The sequence below is a fragment of the Coptis chinensis genome, unplaced genomic scaffold, assembly GCF_015680905.1.
Source record: "Coptis chinensis isolate HL-2020 unplaced genomic scaffold, ASM1568090v1 utg653_pilon_pilon, whole genome shotgun sequence".
Lineage (NCBI taxonomy): Eukaryota > Viridiplantae > Streptophyta > Magnoliopsida > Ranunculales > Ranunculaceae > Coptis > Coptis chinensis.
The window spans coordinates 24,361-49,614 of NW_028238177.1; the positions used below are offsets into that span (position 1 = coordinate 24,361).

Genomic DNA, 25,254 nt, shown 5'->3' on the forward strand with positions numbered 1-25,254 from the left:
AGGATTTATAGGAATGAGATAAGTCATGAACAATTTTTATGTGAAGAAGTAAAAAAACATAATCAATTTGTCTAGTTCATTAGGATAATCGGCTCTCACCCGATAGAACCGAGTTCAAGTCTCAGCAACGAAATTTATTGATTGAATCCGGTTAGTTAGGAAATGTACTCCTAATTAAGCCAACCTTCTCGTAATATCTTTTTCATTTGAGCACAACTTAATTACTAACTTAGGGTAAAAATATGAAGTAAATAAAATGTAGTAGTATGTATATCGTTTGTTGTTAGCTTTGAAGATTTATGCAGCATGGTCGTGGTAATAAGATGTTGAAATTGTGCTATTTAATATGATCAATGATCAATGTAATTTAATCTTAGATAAACATGTACATATACATTGTCTTAATTGAATATTATAGTGTTGCAGTCTGTGAGTACATCTTTACCAAAAAAAACTTGCTGGTACATTTCAGGGTGATATGCGTTGTTATTTTGGCAGTTGGATTTCACACTTTATTATTTATCCTTTACCAACATACATAACAACAGAAGAGAACGTTCTTGAACAACCACAAATATGTACTTCACAATCTTTCTATTCATTCAAAACAATGAGGCGGCTTAGTATAGAAAAAAGATCACAAACATAAAGTACCAAAATGGGAGTTACATAACACCTCAATTTCCAATTTCATAAAATATAATACGCATGTGATGAAGAATATCTAATGTCATTAGTCATCTCCCACTTTCACATAACCAAAATGCATGCATGATTTGCATGCATGATTTATGTCTATTTTCATGCATAATAATATTTTATAGGAAAAAAAGGAAAAAAAAAGTTAAAATGACAGGGGCATGACGTTTTTTTTCAACTTAAAGAGCACGTGCTGGTGAACATCACCATGCTATCTAACGGTTTAGATGGCAGCTTGTACCATAATGCCAAGAGATCGATCTTATCGGGACTCATTATTTTAACATTTAAAATTTGGGTTATTGGTTGGGAGCCCTGAGCCCAAACGAGTCGAGTTGGGCCGAGTGGAGGATAGGCCTGATGGTGAGTTGAGAGAATGGGAGGGAGGGTCTATCGCACACTTTTCACCGAAAAACAATCCCTCCTCCTCCTCTCGCTCCAATCCAATCCAATACTATTTTCTCGCTTTTTTTTTTTTATATATTTATATATTTCTTTTGTCTGTGTATATAAATAACTGAATCATCAATTTTACATTTTTAATTTTCTGTTACGAACTCACTCACTCAACCAATTTCATCAAAAAATTCCAGGTCCTCTCCCAATCTCCTTCTCTCTCTCTATTTCTCTTGTATATTTATTTATATTTATTAATTAATAATAATTTGTTTCATCTATCATTTATCCATCCATCTGAAAATAGATAAGAAAAAAAAAAAAAAAATGTCAGGAGGAGTAATAAGAGTAATAAGATTGAGAAAGATAAAACAAAGTCTTATTACAATTGCCCATTCTCGTTTCACAACTACTTGTACCAGTAGAGATTCAACAACAATAACACTTGTATCACCATCTTCCCCAATAAATCATCGTTTCAATTACATGGGAAGAAGAATGTAATCCCCAAAGAATGCAAGAGCGTTACAAATGGGATGGTGGTTCTTCGGACGAATCGTCGTCGACCCGCAAGATCAGAGCCGAAGCGAATTGCCCTCGCTGTTCTAAACAAATGGATCTTCTTTTCTCCAATCGGGGAGACAGAGACAAGGGCTACTACCAGGCTATTAATCTCTGCCCCACTTGCAAAACTGCCTACTACTTCCGTCCTCATAAGCTTCTTCCTTTGCAAGGCACTTTCGCCGAGATTGGCCGCATCAAGCCTCCTCCTACTCATTCTGATAAGAATAATCCAGTCACCAACAGCACCGAAGATGATTTCTCAAACCGTCTGAGGGTATCCTTTTGGGAGACTTTGAGGTCCTATGGTGGCGACCCTCCTCCTCCAGGACAACCATCTGGAAATGGCTTGGCAGTTCATACTCCACCAGACCCCCTTTTCCCCCCTGGTCTCAATGTCGTTCGGGCGGCGGGCCCTGCCAATGCTGAAAAGAATGGATGGGGCGGCTCCAATTTGGGAAAGGATTTACCTACACCCAAGCAGATTTGTAAGGGTCTTGATAAATTTGTTATTGGTCAGCAAAGAGCCAAAAAGGTTATTCCTGCACCTTACTTTGCTAATTACATGGAGTTTTTTGCAAGGACGAAAACAATCATTTTGTTTCTTCATCTTGCAGGTGCTCTCGGTGGCTGTGTATAACCACTACAAGAGGATATATCATGGCTCTTTGCACAAAGGGTTAGACTTATGATCCCTTTCATGCTTGATTCAATTTTTATGTCAAGGCACCCGGTCGCATTTGCATGTGGTAGTTTTTTGTTGCTGTTATTACTTAGGCAATTGATTGTGGTTCCTGCTTCATAGATTTAAAATGGTTGATTTAAATTCTAGAGGTGCAGCAGAATCAGAGAATGTGGATGTTCAAATTGACGAGAATGATTTGGTTGAGCTAGAAAAAAGCAATGTACTGCTAATGGGTCCAACTGGCTCAGGTAATAACTATACCTTTATGACAAGCAAAGTAGTAAAATGTTTCATTGAAATCATGAACAAGACTCCGATGATCAATAATTTCTTTCAATTGTCTGTGATAACAGGGAAGACATTACTTGCAAAAACACTAGCTCGTTTTGTTAATGTTCCCTTTGTTATTGCAGATGCGACCACATTAACGCAGGCAAGTTCGTTACTCTATGTATAATTGAATATTTTGAAAATCGACTACATTTACTTCTAATTCCAACTCTTGTTACAGATAGTATTAACTTCCTAACCAAAGATATCAAATGTGCTTTTCATTTCAAGCTAAATCCATCCCCCTTTTAACCTATATGGTTGCTTGTTAACTTTTTAACATTATTGATAGTAAAACAACTTCTAAAAAAACCTCGTGTAGAAGTAGTGTTCTCTTATTTTTGTGCTAAATAAAGCTTTCCTCACAATTAGTACACTATGTGGGCACTTTGATAGTAAATGAACTTCTAAATAACCTCGTAGAGAAGTAGAGTGTTCTTATTTATGTCTTAAATAAAGCTTTCCTCACAATTAGTCCACTATCTGGGTATTTTGATGCTACTCTGAAAGCAAAGCCCTAGAGAAACGTAATGCAAATGCTTTGTGAAGCAACTTTTTAAATTTTCCTACCACATAGTGATAGTTTAACATGTTTGCTCAAAATACATGGATTGTGGAGGGACTGTTTGGTGTCCACAACCATGGCCAAATGGAAACTAGAAACACTTAAATGAAGATATCTTTGTTGCAGGGATACCGGATACCACACTCTTCTATCAGATGTTAACATGTGACTAATTTTATCGTGTCCTACAAACGGTGTTACTGTCTGGCAAAATAAGTGCATCATTAGGTTCTTGTAGCAGCATTTTTAAGTTATTGTGTTTGTTTATTATATGGCTGTGCACTTATTTGTTTTGTAATAATCAGAAAGAGTAATACAAATGTTTTTGTGAAATTTGAGCTGCTTTATTGATCAAAAGCTAAATAATATTGCTTTGTACAGGCTGGTTATGTTGGAGAGGATGTGGAATCTATATTGTACAAGCTACTTGCGGTATGCTTTGTGATTTTATATGAACATGTTATTGTTGATGTAATTTAAGTTAATTTTGTTTATTTATTTATTTTATTTGAATAGTTATCGACTTTATTCCCCAATTCTCATACATTCGCTTCCCCCAGTGACGCTGGAAATCGAATCCAAGAAATGACTGGATTTAGTTATTATTACCATTTTTTTTAATCTCTCAACCTACTTAATTTAACCAAAATTTAGTATGATTATGACAGAAAGCTATACACTGTATTTTTCCTTTGTTTGCAATAAAGTTTATATAGATATTTATGAGTACGTTTTTGGGAAGCCCTCCTATCCTGACACTTATCTGAACATGTCATATACTTTTTTCTTATTGGTGCCTCTCTTGTTACTCATACTCCCTCATGTTGGTTTTTTTTAATCCATTATAAAGAATAATAGCGACACACTTCAGTATATTAACAGTTGTATTTATGTTTTGGTTTTGCAAATAGGCTGCAGAGTTCAATGTGCAAGCAGCTCAACAAGGGATAGTCTACATAGATGAAGTTGATAAGATTACAAAGAAGGTCTTTAATACTTTTAGCTAATTTCCGACCATCCAAATCTATTTTTATCTTAAGTATCATACTAAAAATTTCCTTTCCTTCAAAATATGAATTTCTTTCTGCAGGCGGAGAGCTTAAACATTAGTAGAGATGTATCGGGAGAGGGTGTCCAGCAGGCATTGTTGAAAATGCTGGAAGGAACTGTAAGCACAGAACTTGTCCGCCTACGTAGTGCTACTTTAATTGTTTTATGCTATTAAACAGTGACAGTGCAAATATCTGATATCATTTTACCCATCTTATATGTATTATTTTATTTTTTTCAAAGTTGAGCATGTTTCAAAAACTGTGTACATAAACTTCCATGCCAGTTAGTACATTGGCATTTGAATTTTCCAGTTGATAAACTTCCATGCATTTTTCAAAATCGGTGTAATAAACATCCATGTCTGCCAGTTGGTAAACTTCCATACGAGTTTCAAAGTCAGTGTACATAAACTTCCATGTCTGCGAGTTGATACCTACATAGTAATATCAGATTTACTTTTATTAACATTATACCTGTATAGTGGTTAATGTAATAATGTTAATAGAGATAGCAGGTTCTGGGATATGGTTGGTGTGCTGAATTATCATTTTGTTCATGATGAATATCGATAGTGTGTGAGTGATCTGTTATTCACAAACGGAAAAATTATTACGCTTTGATTGATTGATTTCCACCAACAACTTTATCTACAAGTTATATCTAGGCTTTCCAGGATAACTGGCATATGATTGTTATCTACAAGTGTGCTGAAATATATGGTCCTGGAAAAGATCTAGATAATCAATTTGTTCATGGCATTAATACCCATGCAAGCGTGTGTGATCTGTTATTCACAAAACAAAAAAATATTACAATTTGATTGATTAATTTCCACCAACAAATTGTGTCTACAAGTTATGTCTAGGCTTTCCTGGATAACTGGTATATGATTGCTATTTTGTTCTTGCTCCTTTATACTATGTGAGTGTTTCTTCATGTAAAATATACACCAGTTGTTTTGAAAGTGAACTTGGTTCCAAAGGCTTTGCTCTATTCGTTTTCTTATCTAAGAGGGGAAAACTTTATTGTAATCCAGATAGTGAATGTCCCTGAGAAGGGGGCTCGTAAGCATCCTCGTGGTGATAACATTCAGGTATAGTGACCACAACTCTTTTCCTTAATTAATTTTTTTCAAGAATTAAATGTTACGCAATGATGTATAATGTTCCTGTATGTATGTGCATATCTTGGCCCTGTTCATTATTCTCGTTAATGATATAGTTTATATTCTTTTCTCGCTTTAAGATATTGAATATCTGCCCTTGTAATATCCAAGGGTTTTTTTTCCCTCTTTTTTTATCTGGTTTGATCAAGAGAAATCAGTTTAAAGTATTAAACCTATAGAATGGAAGTTTGAAATATTAAGACGCTTGTTTCAAGAACTTTTGGTTTGGAAGAAAGCAGGAACAAAACCTCTGGGTGGGAAAAGAGCTTTGAATTGACCTTTATGAAGTATAGTGCCAGAAAGTTGTGGCGGAGAATTGGGTCATACATGTCTTCCTTTTCCCTGTATTGTAATCTTTTAGAAAAGGACCTGGTAAGCAAGCTGTATAGTCCATACCTGCAGGATGAGGAGTTAGACTTCCTTGCTTGACAAGCCTATTGGTCACTTGGTCTGATTTTACTAGTAAATTATTTGAGGGATGGGCATGGACTGATATTATGCTATAATGGTTTGACAACTCATTCAAGTTGGTCTTTGGATGTTGGACCCAAGGTCTTAGGATCAGATTTAACCTTCACGGCTTCACCAGGGAAAGGGGATGGAATAATAAATTTGTAACTTTTAAAAAGGAAAAACTCTGCTAAGTTATTTCAGTAAGAATGTGGTTAATTTTGAATCCTGCCTGTGGTAAAAAAATCCACAGATCTTACCAAGTAAGCCAGCCACACTTTCCAATGTTTCTTTGTCGCTTTAACACGTGAAATACCCGTATGTTTTACCCCTCGCGTGAATCTTACCTTGAATTTTATGCTAGATCTTGCTTTTCTGATTTCATCTTTTAGAGTTTGTTGTAATGTGCAGATAGATACAAAAGACATCCTTTTCATATGTGGTGGAGCATTTATTGATTTGGAAAAGACCATATCAGAGAGGTATGTTACTGGGGTTGAGTCTTCAGCAGAACTTTATTAAGCAATGGAATTGATAGACACTAAAAATTCATTTTTCACTTCTGCTTACCAGGCGCCAGGATTCATCTATTGGCTTTGGAGCACCAGTTCGCACTAACATGAGATCTGGAGGACTAACTAATGCAGTTGTTGCATCGTGCTTGTTAGAATCGGTGCGAATGATGATATATTATCATCTAGTTGGTGACAAGATTCTATCTAGGCACATCACTGTTTAAGCATGTGGCATCACACTACGTCTAAGTATCTAACTAGTTCCCCACACATAAGTTTCTTTTTTCCGACCCCCCATCTAGAGCCTTTGACCTGTCGGAAAGCATCATTTCTAACTACTCACTAGTGCTGCTATGCGTCAATTTTGTGTGTGGAGACTGGAAACCATATCAAAGAAGTAACTTTTTTTCGTCTCCTGTAAAATGTGTCCCAGAAGGTTTGAAATTTTCTTTCATTGTTTACAGGTTGAAAGTGGTGATCTTATTGCCTATGGTCTTATACCAGAATTTATTGGACGCTTTCCAGTTCTTGTTAGTTTATCAGCTCTGAACGAGGAACAACTAGTTCAGGTAATTTCAATTCTTTTGTACAAATTTCGGGGTTTGTGTGTGTGTGTGTGTCCTTTTATAATAGATCCTTTATAGTGGATTTTTTGTTTACTTTAAATCTTATTCTTTCTTTTAGGTTTTCCCACTTCCATTGACAGGGCCATTAATGTAGTAGTGTACATTCCTCATTTTCGGGGTGGATAATTTTATTGCGTTGGGAGTGGTTTGGAGAGAGGGAGGGGTGGGGGTAAATATATGAAGTCAGTATTTAAGGAGTTCGCTCACATGTGTTTTTTTTCTGTAACTGATAACAACCATGTTGGGATCAGGTTTGATTCTTGAGGTACTAAGAAGTTAATTATAGTTGCTTTAATGGGTATAATACCTTCTTATATTGATTCTAGGAATGATCGTAGGTGGTTGACATTGATGTAGTACTCTGATCAAAGCTTGACACTACCACACTTCCAGCACTACATTTACATCTGTTCTTGTACATACTGTTTTAGTTCTGATAGCAAAGTATGTTGGGCTGGTTTATTTGGGTTCCAAAATCTATTGTCAGTTACCAAAGAGGTGGTATGAACCAGAGTTTTCTCTGATTCTAGATAAACAAGTAACCATGGTTGTATGTGAGTCTGTTTTTATTTGTGTAACACAGTGTCAAATTTGTGTGTACCAGAATGAGAACTGGGCCTTAACTTGGGGAGTTCAGAGAAAATTGAAAAATGACCATCAAGTTGTTACAAGAAAATCAATACCCCAGGATTTCAAAAAAAAAAAAAAGAAAATCAAACTAAGTAGCTTCTTAGTTTCAAAAAATTGTTCTCTCTTTCCATCTGTCAGAGAATTAACTGAATTCCCTGGTTATATTTTTTCTTATATAGGTCTTGACAGAGCCCAAAAATGCTCTTGGTAGACAGTACAAGAAAATGTTTAGCATGAATAATGTAAGTTCTTTTCCCTTTCATTCTCTTGTGCAATTCATTATAGTTTAATTGAATGATTCTACAATTCTACACCATCTTACACCTGTTAATGTGACCCCTTTGGTTTTTTCAGGTAAAGCTGCATATTACAGAGATCGCGTTGAGACGGATTGCAAATAAAGCAATGGCTAAGAACACTGGAGCACGAGGTTTAAGGGCCATACTAGAAACTATACTTACTGAGGCTATGTATGAGGTACTGATGATTATTACTCTTACTTCAGTTTCACTAAAACAATCTGAACTTGTTGAAGCTTTAAAATGTTCATTGAAACTTGAAGGGCTGTCTTCAATGCTTGCTTTTTGTGCTTGTTTTGCCAATTGCTTTTAAGAAGCATTACTAGCCTTCAATTTTTTGGGTTACGACAGAATGCCGTTTTCTAATAGAGACTTCTTGTGCACTCATCCCCAGATTCCAGATGTGAAGACTGGAAAAGACAGAGTAGATGCTGTCGTAGTTGACGAGGAGTCAATTGGTTTAGTCACTACTCTAGGACATGGAGCCAAAATTCTTCGTGGTGAAGGTGCATTGGACAAATATCTTTCTGCAACCAAATTGAAGAATCCAGTGGTAATTTTTTATATATGTATTTTCTATGATTTTATGACCCTCCAAATGAGCTCCTCTCTGCTTATTGATTTATTTACTGTCTATTAATTAATGCCTTCTCAGCAGCGGAACAGCTGAATTTTACTTTGAATTATTTAGCATAGACCATTAAAGTTGATTTCTGCACGAAAAGTCTCACTGCATGTGGGGCTTGAAATGTGTGTGCTTTTTTTTTTTTTTTGGGGGGTGTTATACTTTTTATCTTGCAGGAGCTTGACCACTTAGTCTGAAACTGTAGTCGATCATTTGGACTGCAATGGTTTTGTACACAATTTAATTGCTTGTGTATGCATATGCAGGGTCACGTCGAGGTGCCTGACGGGGATATGGAGAGAGAATCAGAGGTCTCATCCAGAGCCATGAGCATGTAGATTTATCACATCACAGCTTTTGTTAACATGTGTAAAATCTGTAATGTTTTCATTGATGTCTGGTGTAATTATGCCCTTGTATAAAACTGCAAAGCTTCTTTTCCTTTTTTAAAAAGTAGAAAGGTAAAAAGAAAATGTAACATCCTAGTTTAAGCTAATGTATTTCTGTTTTGGAAAAGGTTGGACCAATTTAAGTCATTTTTATTTTACCTTATTTTGGTCTGTAATTCCTCTGCAAAATATGCCGTATTTTTATTCTATTACTTGGGGATCGGACCACCCTAATATATAGAGTTGTAGAAGGGAATTGTCAGATCACATCCTTTTGGTCCAGTGGTAACTGTAGGTTTGCAAAAAAAAGAACTTGTCATGAAATAAGTGGGTACGGGATACAAACATCTTTCTCCACTAGGTGCAAACTAGTTGATAAGCAGTTCACGAACTTTTGCATGAGGATGATCGTTTATACAGATAGGCACAATTATACAGTGGCATGCATTTTAAGTGTCAAAATCAGGATGAGCTTTTTCCCTACTTGCAAAAGACTGCGGCTACAATAATTTCACAGGCAGCCTAAAAGTTACAAGTGGAATTCTAATAACAGCTAGGCTCCTTCGGTTCAATCGGACTCCTTGAACTTCAGTCTAAACATAGAGCGATTATGCAAGTATTTCCATTATATGAATAACTTGGTGTGCTCCCTAAACTTGTTGCTCTTTGTTATTCGTTTCTTTCAATTTATGGCACTCACCATTTGCCGACTGTGTTTAGGCCTCTAGGTTCTCTAATAAACCGGCAAAACTTAATTCAAACAATCAGGCGTACATTCTTTTAGTTCCCAGTGTAGGATGTTTCTCAGAACATAGAGAATTAGAAAGAGTAGATGATAAATCAATTAGGAAAGATGCCGATGATAAATCATTTACTAACGATTCTTCTACACACCATAAACAGTAACAAAAGCAACAAAAATCTGAAATATCTGGCTTACTAATTGCCTTCATTTACTCCTTTTTAATTCTGTTTCTCACTGTTTTTTTATCTTGTAAACGCAGTGATAATAACATAAAACATCACACTTCAAATGTAAAGAAATCACTGAAGTTTTCTTTATAAACTGCACATATAGCAGCAATTCTCCCTTCATTACAAAAGCTGATGAAGCAGCACAAAGGAAGAAAAAAGTACTTTATTATTGTTTGCAACAATGTAACGTAGGTTCAGAGAAGGTGGATGATAGAAAAAGGAAATAACTAGTGAAATATGAACACAAACTCTCAGGTACGGAAGAACGATAGAAGTAACCAATTTATTTGGCCTCAGACTTGGCAATGAGGTCAAGGGCAGCCGAAGTACTTGGAAGTGCTGGAATGGCTCCTTTCTCCGTTGTACAAATTGCTCCACATGCATTTGCCAAAGTAAGAGCTGCTCTTAGCTGTTGTTCATCTTCTAAAACGAAAGCGTCTTTGGCAATCGCAAAAAGAAGTGCTCCAACGAAGGAGTCCCCAGCTCCTGTTGTATCCACAGTGTTCACGGAGAACCCAATCACTCTTCCTTTAAAGTTCTGAAACACATACACTCAGTTAAGATACAATAATTTGTAAAGGTTGTCTTAATCACAAACAAGCAGGGAACAACTCGATCTTAAACAATTCTTTTTAGAGAAACTCTTATTCGAAATAGGAAAAGGGAGCGAGAAATGAGACTAAAATACTTACTTTTTTTGATAAGCATGAGACTAAAATACAAGTTCCTTAAAGAAATTTAAAATCCAATTAAGACATGTATGTTTTTTTGTAGGACGCAAAGACAGTAATTGGAAGGCCAATTCACAACAAATCGTCTTATAACTTGAACCTTTTCTCATAAAAGAAACGATGCGACGAAACTCATACCTTCGTGAAATATCTGCAACCATCCTTTCCATCAGTGACCACAAGCAATTTCAGCCCCTCGTACCAAAGTGACATAACAACATCCTCTTTTGTGGGATCCCCTTGGGTAAGAAATTGCACTTCCTCATCACTGACCTGTTACAGTAAATCAAATTATTAAACACAATAATGTGGCCTGGTGGCCTAAGTGGAATAGCATAAGTCCGAATGCACGAACAGCTGCCAAAATTAAACTAAGCTATAACAAAATTTGAATAAAAATTAAATCAAATGAGAGGGATTGCAAAAGTAACCTTGATAATATCAGCTTCTTTCCAGATGCTATTAATTCCTTTTCGGGCTGCCTCAAGGGAAGGCCACAATAACTCGCGTAGATTGGGATCATATGAAAGCAAAGCACCAGCATCCTTAGCAGCCCTCATAGCGGCTAAGTGAGCAGTACGGCATGGTTCAGCGATCAAGCTTATGGAACCATAGTGGAAAATTTTGGCCTTCTTAATGATGTCCATGTTCAGTTCAGACTCATTCAAAAGCATATCTGCACTAGGATTCCTATAGAACATGAACTCTCTCTCCCCATTCTTTTTCAATGAGACGAATGCCAGGGCAGTCCTAGCGTTGCTGTCGAAACACACTCCGTCGACATTCACCCCTTTGTTTTTCAGTATATTTACCAGCATGTGTCCAAACTCGTCGTCTCCAAACTGCACATATATGATACCAAACTCAGTTTTCTGTTAGCTTCAGTGCTAACGAATAACGACCATGCTCCCATAAATTACTATTTAACTTGACTTACAAAACATTTCTACTCCAAGACCAAATACAAAATTATATAATGTTAATAAAATGAAGCAATTGGGAAATCAAGCAAGCTGATCGCTTATAAATTATGTAATTTGTGTGCTCAAGTGAGTGACATATATGAAATATCCACCCAAATGCACGTCCCCATACATTTGCATATGTACGAAGCACTATAATAAAACTTGAGGACGAGTGGTGGTGGGGCCACAAGCATCTGGTGGTGCAGTGGTAGTCAGAGAATCTTAGTAGTGAATTGAAGAAAAGACAATATAAAGCGGCCTGGTGTAGGTGAAACACGTAAGTAAATATCATATGCGAATCAAATTGTGTTATTTGACTTATTTCCAGACGGAAGGAACGAAACCTGTCAACGCCAAGCGGAGACGTGGTGAAGTAGGAATGCATTATGACTTTTAACACCCGTGAGACCACTGAATAGATAAAGATAGAGATAGAGATTCCTTACATGCATGCATGGTAAATTGATTACTAAGGCAACCAATTACTCTCGATTCAATTGGAATCATAACCAAACGGGATAAACACGTAAACACTCTGATGGGCATTTGGCAAAGCCGACAAATAGTATGTACATGCATGCATCTCCATCCAATCATCATGGCATTTGGTTTTGGGATTAATGTGGAACTTATTTGGAAGATTAGACCCCCCCAACCACCACCACCACCGCCGGTGGTTCAGACTTAAGAAAAAGTACATTAATGGATATGTCATTATATGTGAACAGCCTCCTTATTGAACGAACATTCGGTTTTGCGTGCATGCAGAAACGTAGAAAAAAGAACCTAGCAAAAATAAAAAAATAAAATAAGTGGAATGAATAATAGCCTACCTTGCCAACAAAAGCGGAAGAGCCACCAAGTTTAGTGACGGCACAAGCAACGTTAGCAGGAGCACCGCCAGCGGCTTTGATGAAACCAGGAGATTCAGCAAGAGACACGTCAGCCTCGTTTGGGACGAAATCGATTAGCATCTCCCCGAACGTTACTACTTCAGCACTTGCTCTTGCTTCTTCCTTTGAATCCATACTTCCTACTTCTCTTTCTAGTTTATCTTTCTTGAGACTCTCTCTCTCTCTTTCTCTCAGAAGAAGAACCGTAGAATGATTATTTAATGGCAGCTACAAAAAATGAAATAGTTGGGGGATCCAGCATCCCTTTTTGTACACTTGTAGACCGAAACCTACGAGGATATATATTTGACTCTCACCCGCATTTACTCTCTTATCCTTTTAAAATTATTATTACTATGGGATGGAAGAATCCGCCAAGACACGTCCATCTTTTTTAACAAATTACTTACTAATTCCCTTTCTACTCGAACACCAATTATCCAATATTATCCGAATCCAAATATTAATGAACCATAAAAGACAAGAGTAAATGACTAAATGTGCTGTAGTACAGATTTGAGGTTACTTCATATGTTGCAAATAAAATAAACTTGAGCAACAAGTCAACCTTAAATGGGGAATGGCAAGGACATTTACACATAATAATCACATAATTAATATGATGATCATATCTTCGAATTTTACTATTAATATACAGATTAAATACACACTGCAAACAAGCCAAAGATAGGGAATACCAGGCATATAATTCCAGTCTCTTCCATCGTGGGAAGTTTAGCAAAAAAAAAGGTCAGTTCCGATCCGAGCCACCTTAACAGTTAAACAATTGGTTGTTTTCAACTTTCTTGACACTTTACTCTGCCGAGACTCCAATATCGTAGGATAAATTAGTTGGGAAGATGGAATTCATCAAATAAATTGTAAGGAGCATATGGGTGCTAAAGGATTAAGGATCCACCAAGATATGTGTTCTACATAGCATACTGTTAACTTTTTAATTTTTTACCAGAAAAACCATTTGTGAATAAGAGGTGGACTAAAATATATGGACTACTATGAAGCCGAAAATAAGCAAAAGGATCCAATAGCGTTTTGTAGGAGAAATAGAGTCTATGCTTGCAATGATGAAGAAGGTAAAATCGATAACAAAAAACAAAAAGATGAGACATCTTGAGGACTACACCAAAGAGTTTTGGGATGATATTTTGGAACTCACTTATGCGTGTTGTGCTTGCGAATATTTTTTTTGCAACTATGAGAAAGCACAGACTCATCTTAGGAAAGATCATCCTAAAATTGTTAAGAAAATCATTACTAGGAAGTAGGACTCCTATCTATATTTTCTTAGGATGACTAGTATGTTATCTTATATATGTTAGGCTTGAAGCCTGTGGGTATAGTGTCTTTATGTTCCTCCTTTTATTGATATAACTCTTAGGGAAATTTGTAAGGTTTAGCATTTTACAATAATAACAGATGTGTCGGTATAGTGTGTTTGTGTTCCTCCTTTTAAAGATATAACTCTTAGGGAAGTTTGTAAGGTTTAACCTTTTACAATAATAACAGGTGGGCCTGCCTTAACCGCACCGGCAGCTTAATTTTTCGAAAAATATATATGGGTTAGGAACCAAAAACATGCCCAAAAGCTAATTAGTCAAATTATATTTGTGAACAAAGTAAGACATCAATGATATTGTTGTTAGTTTCTCCCAAATTGTCAGCAGTATTCAAATATGAGTTTCACTTGTAAGATCTACCCACCTCCCACAGTAATACATTTAGCAATTACATTGACCTGATAAATTAATTGGAGAGGAGGGTACAACGCATAGAAGCAAATAACCTTTTTCATTAAACTAAATGAACCTTATTTCTTCTTCTCTGCATCTGTGATCTGTCTACGTACTCGATCTATCAAGTCTATGTTATTGCTGAAGTGTGTTGTCTGTTTAAAACTAAAATTTCACCGAAGAAAACGCAGCAGTCTCTTTGTCCCATAACAGAAGCAGAAAACAACTGGTATAGAAGTTTGAGTTTTGTTAACCCCTGCTTCTAAATGTTCATCATCATAGTACAAAGGTGGAGTGGACTTACAGTGGATGAATTAGTTCCTATTACACATCCCGTGGTAATAGACATGAGTCATAAGACATGAAAGCAATATTTACATTATTATGAGTTGAGAGAGTACAAGGATTTCTGGTATTGCTCCTACTCGAAGTTGTAGTGCTTGTCCACAGTCTCAGATACATCCCAAGTGCAGCTCATACCTTTAGGAAACTCGACCAAGTCACCAGCCCCAAACTCAACGAACTCATTATGTCCATCAGGATACACCTTCACCTTACCCTTCAACAAATAACATGTCTCCTTGGCAGAGTAGGTCCATGGAAATTTGCTTGGAGGGCATCCCCACCTGATTAATCACCCATCATTAACAAATATTTTTTCATCAATTCATGATTACATACAGATGCAGATACAGGTGCATTGCATATGATAGAAAGTCCTAGAGATAATCCAACAAACAAAAATGTATGGCCTTGATCCTTACAGCGATACAAACATTATCACCTGGCCTTTTTTCTCTCTGTAATATACCTTTGAAATGCAAGTAAGTCCATAAAAAAACATACAGCTAAAAAGACAAACTTTGAACAGACCATATTACAGCCAAATTATTCATGTACTTCAGCACATAATCATGTGCTCTGAATTTTCTACCATATATTTCAGCCCTTGAAATTACATGAAAATTGAGTTATGCTTAGTCTTGACGGTTGACGGCCACTTTGCACGAAGTTTCAATTTTAAAAGTAAACTCCCTCAGACTGCCTTCTTTTTCTCTGAGCATACTTCCCCTATCTAATTAGCATGGAAGAAAGCTAAAAACTTAACATCAAACATTCCTTATGATCTTGCAGAAACATCTCCTACTTGTTTTTTTCCTAGTGTATAATGATGTAAACACACTCTTCTCTGCTTCTTAAGTTAGGCGATAAAGGGTAGTATAACGAATAAGTTGAGAGGAAGCCAAACTCTGGTCCAGCTTTTTTCTTAACTTATTTTCACTTACTGATAAGATTATAACTACCGAATTGGGACAATATTGAGAGCACAGAGTTTGGGATGTAGGCCAACTAAGAAAATAGAAGGGAACATAAAAAGGAATATGGAGGTTTCAAAAGGCAGAATATGACAAGTGCAATGCAGCACATCAAGTGCTTAGAAAAAGGGAAGACAGTTGTCTAAAAGAAAAGCTCCTCGGGCAATCGAAATCCATGGCTTCTTCTGGCCGACGCCAGTCAAGTAACACCACCAAAATGCAAATCTGAACAATGTAAAAAGGAACCTTTTCAATAACTTGCCTCCATTTCTAAAGAGCATATCAAAATGAATGAGACTAATAAATAAAACTATATAAATATTGTTTCAAGTTGTATAGCAACAATATTCAGCTTGATAGAAATGAAATTATTTGCATATGGATAAAAATCTTATGTAAATCAGTATTGGTATGCATGCAAAAAAAAAACAACAAACCAAACAAGATAAGGTGGAAGGAGTTACTTGGGCCAAGTACGAACACCAAGTTGAGTGAGTTTAGATTCGGGTGGGTTGCTTTGTATCTTTATTCCCATCTTCTCCTCAATCTCCATTGCCATAGCTCCTTCTCCTCCTTCCCTCAGCGCACTTCTCTTCTACTTCTGTTTTGCCTGTTGATTATACTGATAAGCCCCTTATGATTCTTATTATTACTATTGATACTGAAGAAACCGAGTGAGAGTGGAGGGGCTTGAATGCGATTTTGGTTTATTGGCCCCCCTATGGTTCCCCCACAACACTGGCTGCCATTCTCCCAAATGCTTATCTTCTTTTAAGTCCACAAAATGATATGCATGTTGAACAAAAATGAATGAACGTTGTGTTGGGCTTAATTATCGATGGACTAGTGTCTAGTGCTTCACAATCAAGCCCACAACGATGGATTTTTTTTTTTGGGTAGTCTCAAGTCTCAACTCTTGTTGTAATCATACTAATGCCCGGAGAACAGGTGCATAAACGCTGCCTTACTAGAGGACATATCGTTGGAGCACGAACAACACATGATTTAACTACATACTCTAATATTATATTCGCAAGCAACTCATGATTTCACCAAAACCAAATACGAGGTTCTCTCATGACTATCGTATATTCATTCGCGTTTTTCTAAAATCCACATTCCTTTCATCATAGCCTGCCAATGTATCAATCCTAGCGGACGAACTCCGTACACAAAAGTAAGGTAACATAAAAAAAGAAAAAAATCATCGTTTCTATATGCTGTTTTAACTACTAGAGTTACTGTCTATCCATTATGTATGAATAATTTTCTTACCATTCCAATTTCCAAACAAGGTAAAAATCCTCTTGAAGATGAAGATCACTAAGTTTCAAAAGCATTCCATATGACGACGCACGTCTCGTCACATGCCATGTTCTGTAACACCACCTGGGTGGTTATAGTATTAACTGATCATATTACCAACAAAAATATTTGCACTCCAAAATGTTGTTTTTCTCATCATAATGTCAAATTGTCAATGGTGATTTTCTAGCCTTTGAATTGAGATCTTTCGTTAGATTTGAAATTGTCAATTAAAGGGTCAGCACTGTCACAATGATAAATTATTTTGCAAGTATTCGGAAGCATCAATCGGACTAACTCCTGATATTTTGGTCAGTCCTGGACAATGTATAAAGGCTCTAGACGTTGAAATTACACATCTTTCTCATCTATTAATTTCGCATCATTTTTGTTAGAATGGGGAAATGAAACGTAGAAATTTGGTTTCCGATTATTGATCCATTATTTGAGAATCAAAATTGTTACGGGCACAAGGATATGAGACCCAACCATACCAAACCTTTGCCTAAAAGAGAGATGTGGCAAGGTGTCCATAGCCGAATATAAGTGACCATGGTACCACACATACATTAATGGAATAATGGTTACCTCTTTTTGACATTAGTTCCGTTTTCTGTCTCATTTTTTGTTGTCCACAATTATAAATACAAGCGTTGCCTCATTTTTTATTTCTACAGGCGTTGGTATAAAGTATTAAACCAAGTAACCAACACAACAATAGTACTTATGCTCCTTAATCCTTCCCTCCTTTCACCTGATATCTGTTTTTAATTTAATTTATTTCATTTTCCTTTTCCATTTCATATGATCATATCATTTCTTAATATTCTTCAATAAAACTGGATGAAGGCTACAAGTGACAAGCCAGCCCAGCTAGAGAAGAAGTCCTTTGTTGGACTCAGGCAATCAGTGACGACCTTGTGGCCCTGCCACATTGAAGAAACAAAGAAAATGCGAGGAAAGCATGTGCCTGGAAAGGCTGTAGTACTGTTATGCATTGCTAGCTTTCTAGCAGGGTCGATATTTACAAGTCGTACATGGAGTCACTCGCCGGAGAATGGAACTCCGGTCCTCTTGAATAAGGTTGAGAAGGTTGTCCAAGTCGGACAAGATTGTGATCACAAGCGCGTAAGTTACACTATTTACGTTTACTAAGCTACTTGGTGTAATAGGCATGTATTGTCAGTTAGTAACGCTCTTTGTGACTTTGTCATATTTATTTTGGGTTAGAAATTAGAACTAAGTAAATAGGTCCATTATGTGTGTGAGCCACCTTCTTGGTGGTAGAAGCAAAGAAAACATTTTTCTGGCTCACCTTCTTGGAAACAATAAGCTTGCTATGTTGCTGTCCTGTAGTCTATGCTCAAAAAGTATGTAGGGGAAACAAAGATTGAATCTGGTGTTACATTGGAATTCTTGTCTCCCCTAAACACTTCATATATTGGTATCTAAATTGTTATCAGTCACAATTTATCCCCACTTTGAAATAAAATTTTGAAGTACATGATCTAACTTTCAGTATGTGGTTATTCTACTTAGCAATTGGTTGAGGGAAAGTCAGGCGACATCATGGGAGAAGTAACAAAGACACATCAAGCAATTCAGTTAGCTCAACAACCTGCATTCTTCTTACTCTTTTATTTTTAATTTTCATTTCAATTTCTTTGTTATAGAAATTCATATCCTACGACCCTTCTTGATTGCAGATCACTTGATAAGACGATTTCCACATTGGAGATGGAATTAGCAGTAGCGCGTACAAGTAGAACCAATGGTATACCGATACTTGAAGGAGCTTCAAATAACAGTCTAAAGAAGGCATTCATTGTCATAGGAATCAATACAGCATTCAGCAGTAAAAAACGTAGAGAGTCGATAAGAGAGACGTGGTTGCCAACAGGTCATCATCATTCTGTTTCTGTAATTTTGTTTTACTTCTTACATCAACTGAAACTCGTATAAGATATTTAATAGTGAAACCGTTGTGTATAATAAGGCAACTCTATGTATCATGGGTATATTCGAAAACGAGGTACGAAAAGCTTAAAACTATATTCAAGTGTTGGGCGCACTCAAAGGCTGGTCACATTTGTGCCAACTCTTTTCCTTAGATTTCCCCCCCTAGGTTTCTTTTATCCTATAGGTAGAACTATCCTAGAACTATGCATTTGTGATTTGGGAGTGCTAGTTCCTAGGTATCTTTGCATAGGAAATATGTTGGTTGTGTCATGCATGGATCAAATTTCTTATCCCAAATCTTGGCTCTCACTGATTGATTTCGCTTACTCTATGTCATGTAGGAGCTAAGCTGAAGAAATTGGAGGAAGAGAAAGGGATTGTTATTCGTTTTGTAATCGGGCACAGTGCAACACCTGGTGGTATCCTGGATCGATCAATCGATGAAGAGAATGATGAGCACAATGATTTCCTTCGGTTACAGCACATAGAGGGTTACCACGAGCTCTCCACAAAGACGAGGCTTTACTTCTCGGCAGCAGTCTCAATATGGGACGCTGATTTCTACATGAAGGTGGATGATGACGTGCACGTCAACTTGGGTGAGAACTTGGCTAACTTTGTTTAAACTTTATATAAATATGATGCATTAAGTTCTGTTTTTCTTCAGGTATGCTTGCAAGTACATTGGTAAAATACAAGGCTAAGCCGAGGGTATACATTGGTTGCATGAAGTCCGGACCTGTTCTCTCTCAAAAGTAGGTTCAATTCATTAGAGTTTAAATTGGTAACAGATGCATAAAACATATCTGTGTCTGTTACTCACTCGGTTTCTTATAGCGTAAGTACATGTCTCATATATTGAACAATAATTTGAAAAGAAATAAAATTGCAGGGGCGTGAAATACCATGAGCCAGAATTTTGGAAATTCGGAGAAGAAGGGAATAAGTACTTTAGGCATGCTACAGGTCAAATCTATGCCATATCCAAAGATCTTGCTGCGTACATCTCTATTAACTCGTAAGTACGATTTAAATTCCTCTCATTTTCTCAACAAAGGTGTTGAGGACTTGGGAGTCGTGTTTCCCTGTTGCTAATGAAGATATCTACAGGCCCATATTACATAGATATGCCAACGAAGATGTTTCACTGGGCGCTTGGCTCATTGGTTTAGAAGTTGAACATGTGGATGATCGCTCAATGTGTTGTGGAACCCCTCCAGGTAACTGTGTACACATGTTTACAAACTTCAAATTTACCACATAAATTAATTACATGAATGTATCTACTCGTTCACGACTTAAAAGCAGAGTATCTGAATCATCCACAATGTGCCATCAATTTTAAGCCCGTGTTGTGTTGCATGTCAAGTGTATTTGCTATTGTGATTACTTTGTTCTACATGTTGTTATGTCTAACTCGATTTATTCGTTTGGTGTAGATTGTGAATGGAAAACACAAGCAGGAAATGTGTGTGTAGCAGCATTCGACTGGGCATGTAGCGGGATATGCAAATCAGTGGAGAGGATGAAAGCCGTGCACAACGCATGCGGGGAAGGAGATGAAGCTGTTTGGAATGTCGATTTGGAAAGCAACTCCAAGGCATCCCAGTGAAGAAATTTAATCCCCGTCCCGGACTGACTGATCAACGTTGTTCCAATACTGAGAAACTCATCAATGGCTCACATGTTTGGTAAATAGGACCTCAGTTAAATAGGCTTTGCTTAACGATTGTTAACTACATTAATAAAAGAGAAAACCCGACAGAGTTTTGCTTATTATTACATACAAAATAAGTGAAATACTTCCTCTCCACATCTTGATTACACCAGTAACATTATCGGCTGAGATTGAATATCGTCAAGAAAGTAACATTTTTGGTTTTAATTAAAATTTGCAGTATGTATACTGTTTTGAATTTCAGCCAAACTCTAGAGATTTTCTTTCTTTTTTTCGATAATAACCTCTAGATTCTTTAAGTAATTGAACAGTGATAGCGATGACTTGAAATATCGCCCACTCCTAATAACTGTTGTGCACCAAGTCCATATTAGGGCATCTCCAATGGAGAGTGTAAAATTACACCTCTACATATACGCCACCTATACATAGAGTTTCCAATGGAGAGTGTAAAATTACACCTCTACATAGAGTTCATAAATATCCTTATATCCACTCTCTATACTTTCCAATGGAGAAGTGTAAAAAAAAATAGATTTTAAACTTGGTTAATTTAAACTGGGACGTCATTTAAAGTCCAAATTAAAAAATTACTTTAGAATTGGAAATGGACATTACTCCAAGTGAAGTCCGAAAATTATTTCACTAACACCCCCCATCTCTATTAGTTAATACACTATTATCTACGGTATAACACCCCCATTAGAGAGAGTTTTTTTTATATTTGGGGTGTAAAATTTCCACTCTATACGGTTTACACTCCCTATTGGAGATGCCTTTAGTATGCTCTCAAAAGTCAAATCTAAGGTCATACATACTGTCCAGTGTCCACATTATTTTACGTTTTCTGTTGCCTATTCAAACGTTGGTGATTACAAGCTTCAGTACGTGGTTAAATTGGACACTTTCAAAATTAATTGTTTTTAATTTCCAAAATTTAAACTTTTCCTTTTATCAAAATAAAAATACTACGTTCACACCACAAAGTTAAGGGGTTACAACCCCCAAGACAATTGACATAGAAAACTCTTCAAAGACGAAGATACCCTTTAAAATTACCAAGCACAACATACATTTATACGGATAATGTAGAGGTCAATTACGTCTTTGCAACACTAAGGCACACGCCCATCACTTTCCTTGTGGAACACCGACTCTCTTTTTCACGAAAATCGAGGACAACAATTTAGAAAGGCGAAGAAAATAGAAAAATAAAATAAAATAAAATAAATAGAAATAACCCTAAATTAGCTCACGCCTTCTTTTACCACCTCATCTTCATCATCCCTTTTGACCCAAACCCTAACCCTAACTTTCTCTCTCCTCCTAAAAATCTATTCTTTTCTGTTCAATCTTCAAAATCAAAAGCACAGAGTTTTAGTAATCAGTTTCAATTTGTGATTTTATGTATTTATTTGTAGATCTGTAAATACCCTATACCTGTTATCCGGAAACGGTAGATCTGAGACAAAGAGGCATAGATCTGAGCCAATCGATCAATATGGTTGTGAATGGAAGGCCACTGAAAAGAATGAAAACAAGGGTGACTGCAGATCTGAACGATTTCCTGACTTTCCCAAACTCATCAAACGAGTTGTTCGGTCCGTTCCGATCTAACGTACGAGTGTTTCTTTCAAAGCATGCTCGTCCACCTCCGTCTTTTCTGAACCCACAGCTCTGGCAAGTTTTCTTTCGAATCGGCGATCTGACCGACCCTCGAGATTCATCTTTGCCGCAGATCGTCACTCTCGATATCATCGAAGAAGACGTTGCCAGATCCAGATCCGTGTATTGCGACCAATGCCGTGTCGTAGGTGGGTTAACTCAACTCACTGAGTACTGGATCGTTTTTTTTATATATATATATTTTGCCACGTGGGTATTTTATACTAATTTTCTATTGTCTGAACAACCACAGGTTGGAGTGGTCACCCAGTATGTGCCAAGCGTTACCACTTTATTATCCGAAGAGATCATTCATCCAATGAGCTCGCATACCAAAAGCCCTGTTCAAATTGTGGGAGTTTACTGCATTTGTCCGATTTCAAATGCAAGTCATGCAACTATATGCTTACTGTACTTGATCTGCAAGAGTGGATTTACCTCCAACTGGAAGACACTACGCATCTTTTGCATGGTGTGGTTCATTCCAATGGTTATGGCCACCTTCTTCGAGTCAATGGCAGAGAAGGCGGCTCAAATTTCCTCTCAGGATGTGATATTATGAGCTTTTGGGACCGGCTGTGTAAGACACTTGGAGCCAGGTTAGGACCAGTTGTGGTTCAGCTTTCCTAGTTTGTACCAGAAGATGATTAGGCTTGACAGTAACATTTTCATTGAGCATTTAGAAACCCAATACTTATACTGAAATAGACAGATAAGGAGCAAATACAAGTCTACTTGTAGACAAAAACAAGACCAAAATACTGAATGGTTTTAGATCAACTGCAGTTACTTTTGTACAGTTAAACTGCAATATTTGCTGATATATTTTAATTGATATACAGGAAGATCAGTGTAATGGATGTTTCAAAAAAGTATGGGTTGGAGTACCGACTGCTTCATGCAATCACCAGTGGCCATCCCTGGTATGGAGATTGGGGATTTGAATTCGGGACGGGGAGTTTTGCCCTCACCCTTGAGGCTTATAGGAAAGCAGTCGACTGCCTGTCAGAAATACCTTTGTCCCTTTTCTATCAAGCACGAACCCCCCGAACTCGCCTCCAGGATGTAATTACCTTCTATCAGGCCCTTTCAGAGTGTCGGCTCTTGACTATAAAGGATCTCTTCTGCTTCCTGATGGGGCTGATCCACAAAACTAAGCAGTTGCAGATCACAAGTAAAGGCAAGAACTACGAGACATGTTCATTGGTGATGTGCACATGGACAAGAGAAGACATTCTACGTGTACAACAATCCATGATCAAAGTGCTCCAAGTAGCTGGCGGGTCTTGCTGGGTGCCATGGCGTGCTCTCAAGGGTGCCGCATGTAGATTGGGATCTTCAGAACTCCTTGATTACTGTTTGAAGGTGCTTGGTGGGAAGGTCTTGGATGACGGAAGGATGGTTCTTTCCAGATGCAATCCTGAGTTGGATGCTATTGAGTACAGGTGAGACATTGCATAGATTTGAATGTATCCTATCTTTTAAGTAATTTGTCTAATGAGTTGCGCCCCCCCCTATTCCCCCTTTTCAATAGGCTTGTTTCCAGAAATGAGTTGAGCAGTATCTTGTCAATGGATGGATTCAACTGCCCAAGCAAAGAACATCTTCTTCGTGATCTCAGGTTTCTTTACGATGCTTTACTCAATCCTCAAACGATGATGAGCTACAGACCTAAAACAACACGAGAAGATGCAATTTGCTCAGCTATCAAGCTCCTAGATTGCAAGCAGTTTATAAAGGACTATGAGTCTGCACGAGGTGCCATGACATCCCCTTATGTACTGACCCTTTTGTGTCAAGTGGAGTTAATTGGTCATCCAGCGGAGTACACAGAACCACCACCTGAACCTGTTTTTTTACCAGTGAATAAGACTGTAGCAGAACTTAAGATTGAAGTAGCCAAAGCTTTCCAAGAGGTGTACCTCCTTTTTAAGAGCTTTCAAGTCGAGGAGCTTCCTGGCTATGGGCAGGTGGATGACTCGTCACAGGTAAAATTATTGATTGGATATACTGGTTCAGTTAGAGTACGAGGGAGGTTCCTTTCGTTATGTGGGCTTGATCACTTCCGAATGGAAAGGGGAACTGAGATCTGGACTGTGAGTTGCAAGTGTGGTGCGAAAGATGATGACGGGGAGAGGATGCTAGCATGTGATATATGTGGCACATGGCAGCATACAAGATGTGCTGGGATCAGTGATCTCCAACCCGTCCCTGAAAGATTCATATGCTGTAAATGCAAAAGCATTAAACAAACAACCAAGCATACTAAAAGTGATGGAAAACTCCATTCCGGAAAGAAGCTAATCCTCTATGATGGAACTGATGCGAAGATGGGATCACACAGCAATAACAAAAGTTGTAGCAAGTATAAGGACAAACCTCTGGCCTTCTCCAATATTGGACCACTTCCTTGTAGAACTGATACCAAATGTGAGGACAATACTCTGGATGCAGTGCGACCTTATCTTACAAAGATAGAATCACCTACCATCTCGGGAACCAGCAGCATAAGCAATTGTAGAGACGAGGTTCTTGATGGAACATCATTTCTTATGATGGAACCACCCTGCCGTTTTGGGAATGTTCGCAATTGCAAATTTGAAAATCAGGCTACTGATAAATATTCCCCAAAGTTAGAATCCCCCAACCCTTCTGGTATAACTAGTGAATGGAGAAATGAGTTTTCCCCAACCCTTCTGGACACATGCTCTTCCAAGATTCCCAAAATTGTTTGAAGTTCAAGGAGGACATCTAATTTTCTGGGGACTGCAGAAACTTCAGAGCTCTTAATGTTGTATAGTTTTTTTTTTTTTTTTTTTCATTTCTGGGTCAAAAGAATGTACAGAGCGCATTTGTTTTTATTTATGGGCTTATGAACCTTTTTTTATTCAGGAGTTTTTTATATGCTCCTTCTGTATTTATAAAGAAATGAATGAAAGATCCGTTCTCCATATAACTTGCAAGTTTAATAGGACCAAGTCCACCCTAAAAAGTTACAATAGCAGAGGCCTAGAAACTTAGAAAGTAA

The 25,254-nt window shown here is 37.3% G+C and overlaps 5 protein-coding genes and 1 long non-coding RNA gene across 8 annotated transcripts; 3 read left to right on the top strand and 3 right to left on the bottom strand.

The window, feature by feature from the left end:
- The first annotated feature begins 1,105 nt into the window (after positions 1-1,105).
- Positions 1,106-9,151, top strand: LOC147472872 (CLP protease regulatory subunit CLPX1, mitochondrial-like). 3 transcript variants are annotated; one of them, XM_086588077.1, is made up of 15 exons: positions 1,106-2,191; positions 2,274-2,335; positions 2,489-2,589; positions 2,695-2,774; positions 3,618-3,668; positions 4,148-4,222; positions 4,327-4,404; positions 5,326-5,382; positions 6,316-6,386; positions 6,478-6,577; positions 6,884-6,988; positions 7,855-7,917; positions 8,030-8,152; positions 8,369-8,527; positions 8,866-9,151. In XM_086588077.1, exons 1-15 carry the CDS (start codon positions 1,610-1,612, stop codon positions 8,935-8,937), a joined length of 1,779 nt encoding a protein of 592 aa, XP_086444203.1. In that variant the 5' UTR covers positions 1,106-1,609; the 3' UTR covers positions 8,938-9,151. The 3 variants fall into 3 exon arrangements, with proteins under 3 accessions (XP_086444203.1, XP_086444202.1, XP_086444204.1); XM_086588076.1 differs by having other exon boundaries at positions 1,209-2,191; positions 2,462-2,589; XM_086588078.1 differs by lacking the exons at positions 1,106-2,191; positions 2,274-2,335 and adding an exon at positions 2,360-2,405 and having other exon boundaries at positions 2,497-2,589.
- An 873-nt stretch (positions 9,152-10,024) lies between these two features.
- Positions 10,025-13,080, bottom strand: LOC147472873 (putative fructokinase-5). Its single transcript, XM_086588098.1, has 4 exons — positions 12,493-13,080; positions 11,126-11,536; positions 10,833-10,967; positions 10,025-10,501 (listed from the first exon to the last, which is right to left on the bottom strand). The coding sequence occupies exons 1-4, from the start codon at positions 12,685-12,687 to the stop codon at positions 10,247-10,249; spliced, it is 996 nt and encodes a 331-aa protein (XP_086444224.1). The 5' UTR covers positions 12,688-13,080; the 3' UTR covers positions 10,025-10,246.
- A 1,430-nt stretch (positions 13,081-14,510) lies between these two features.
- On the bottom strand, positions 14,511-16,411 carry LOC147472874 (uncharacterized). The gene is made up of 2 exons (XM_086588100.1): positions 16,084-16,411; positions 14,511-14,929 (listed from the first exon to the last, which is right to left on the bottom strand). Exons 1-2 carry the CDS (start codon positions 16,176-16,178, stop codon positions 14,725-14,727), a joined length of 300 nt encoding a protein of 99 aa, XP_086444226.1. The 5' UTR covers positions 16,179-16,411; the 3' UTR covers positions 14,511-14,724.
- A 1,221-nt stretch (positions 16,412-17,632) lies between these two features.
- Positions 17,633-20,657, top strand: LOC147472875 (Galactosyltransferase family protein). Its single transcript, XM_086588084.1, has 8 exons — positions 17,633-18,052; positions 18,464-18,528; positions 18,631-18,824; positions 19,225-19,482; positions 19,551-19,638; positions 19,776-19,901; positions 19,994-20,103; positions 20,323-20,657. The coding sequence occupies exons 1-8, from the start codon at positions 17,768-17,770 to the stop codon at positions 20,493-20,495; spliced, it is 1,299 nt and encodes a 432-aa protein (XP_086444210.1). The 5' UTR covers positions 17,633-17,767; the 3' UTR covers positions 20,496-20,657.
- A 1,039-nt stretch (positions 20,658-21,696) lies between these two features.
- Positions 21,697-22,141, bottom strand: LOC147472876 (uncharacterized). The gene is made up of 2 exons (XR_015210651.1): positions 22,002-22,141; positions 21,697-21,914 (listed from the first exon to the last, which is right to left on the bottom strand). It is a non-coding gene; the product is annotated as an uncharacterized LOC147472876 (long non-coding RNA).
- LOC147472877 (RING/FYVE/PHD zinc finger superfamily protein) lies at positions 21,913-25,177 on the top strand. Its single transcript, XM_086588082.1, has 4 exons — positions 21,913-22,375; positions 22,480-22,825; positions 23,069-23,671; positions 23,761-25,177. The coding sequence occupies exons 1-4, from the start codon at positions 22,063-22,065 to the stop codon at positions 24,959-24,961; spliced, it is 2,463 nt and encodes an 820-aa protein (XP_086444208.1). The 5' UTR covers positions 21,913-22,062; the 3' UTR covers positions 24,962-25,177.
- The last annotated feature ends 77 nt before the right edge of the window (positions 25,178-25,254 follow it).

What these genes read in the sequence shown, in the direction of transcription:
- LOC147472872 (XM_086588076.1), top strand. Translation starts at nt 1,610, where the DNA reads ATGCAAGAGCGTTACAAATGGGATGGTGGTTCTTCGGACGAATCGTCG. An exon ending in CATGGCTCTTTGCACAAAGG is followed by an intron (nt 2,336 to 2,461) that starts GTTAGACTTATG and finishes CCTGCTTCATAG; the next exon opens with ATTTAAAATGGTTGATTTAA. An exon ending in CATCGTGCTTGTTAGAATCG is followed by an intron (nt 6,578 to 6,883) that starts GTGCGAATGATG and finishes CATTGTTTACAG; the next exon opens with GTTGAAAGTGGTGATCTTAT.
- LOC147472873 (XM_086588098.1), bottom strand. Translation starts at nt 12,687, where the DNA reads ATGGATTCAAAGGAAGAAGCAAGAGCAAGTGCTGAAGTAGTAACGTTC. An exon ending in CTTCCGCTTTTGTTGGCAAG is followed by an intron (nt 11,537 to 12,492) that starts GTAGGCTATTAT and finishes ATATATGTGCAG; the next exon opens with TTTGGAGACGACGAGTTTGG. An exon ending in AAGAAGCTGATATTATCAAG is followed by an intron (nt 10,968 to 11,125) that starts GTTACTTTTGCA and finishes TTACTGTAACAG; the next exon opens with GTCAGTGATGAGGAAGTGCA.
- LOC147472874 (XM_086588100.1), bottom strand. Translation starts at nt 16,178, where the DNA reads ATGGCAATGGAGATTGAGGAGAAGATGGGAATAAAGATACAAAGCAAC. An exon ending in GGTGTTCGTACTTGGCCCAA is followed by an intron (nt 14,930 to 16,083) that starts GTAACTCCTTCC and finishes GTGATTAATCAG; the next exon opens with GTGGGGATGCCCTCCAAGCA.
- LOC147472875 (XM_086588084.1), top strand. Translation starts at nt 17,768, where the DNA reads ATGAAGGCTACAAGTGACAAGCCAGCCCAGCTAGAGAAGAAGTCCTTT. An exon ending in TGACGTGCACGTCAACTTGG is followed by an intron (nt 19,483 to 19,550) that starts GTGAGAACTTGG and finishes GTTTTTCTTCAG; the next exon opens with GTATGCTTGCAAGTACATTG. An exon ending in GCGTACATCTCTATTAACTC is followed by an intron (nt 19,902 to 19,993) that starts GTAAGTACGATT and finishes AGATATCTACAG; the next exon opens with GCCCATATTACATAGATATG.
- LOC147472877 (XM_086588082.1), top strand. Translation starts at nt 22,063, where the DNA reads ATGGTTGTGAATGGAAGGCCACTGAAAAGAATGAAAACAAGGGTGACT. An exon ending in CGACCAATGCCGTGTCGTAG is followed by an intron (nt 22,376 to 22,479) that starts GTGGGTTAACTC and finishes GAACAACCACAG; the next exon opens with GTTGGAGTGGTCACCCAGTA. An exon ending in TGTAAGACACTTGGAGCCAG is followed by an intron (nt 22,826 to 23,068) that starts GTTAGGACCAGT and finishes ATTGATATACAG; the next exon opens with GAAGATCAGTGTAATGGATG.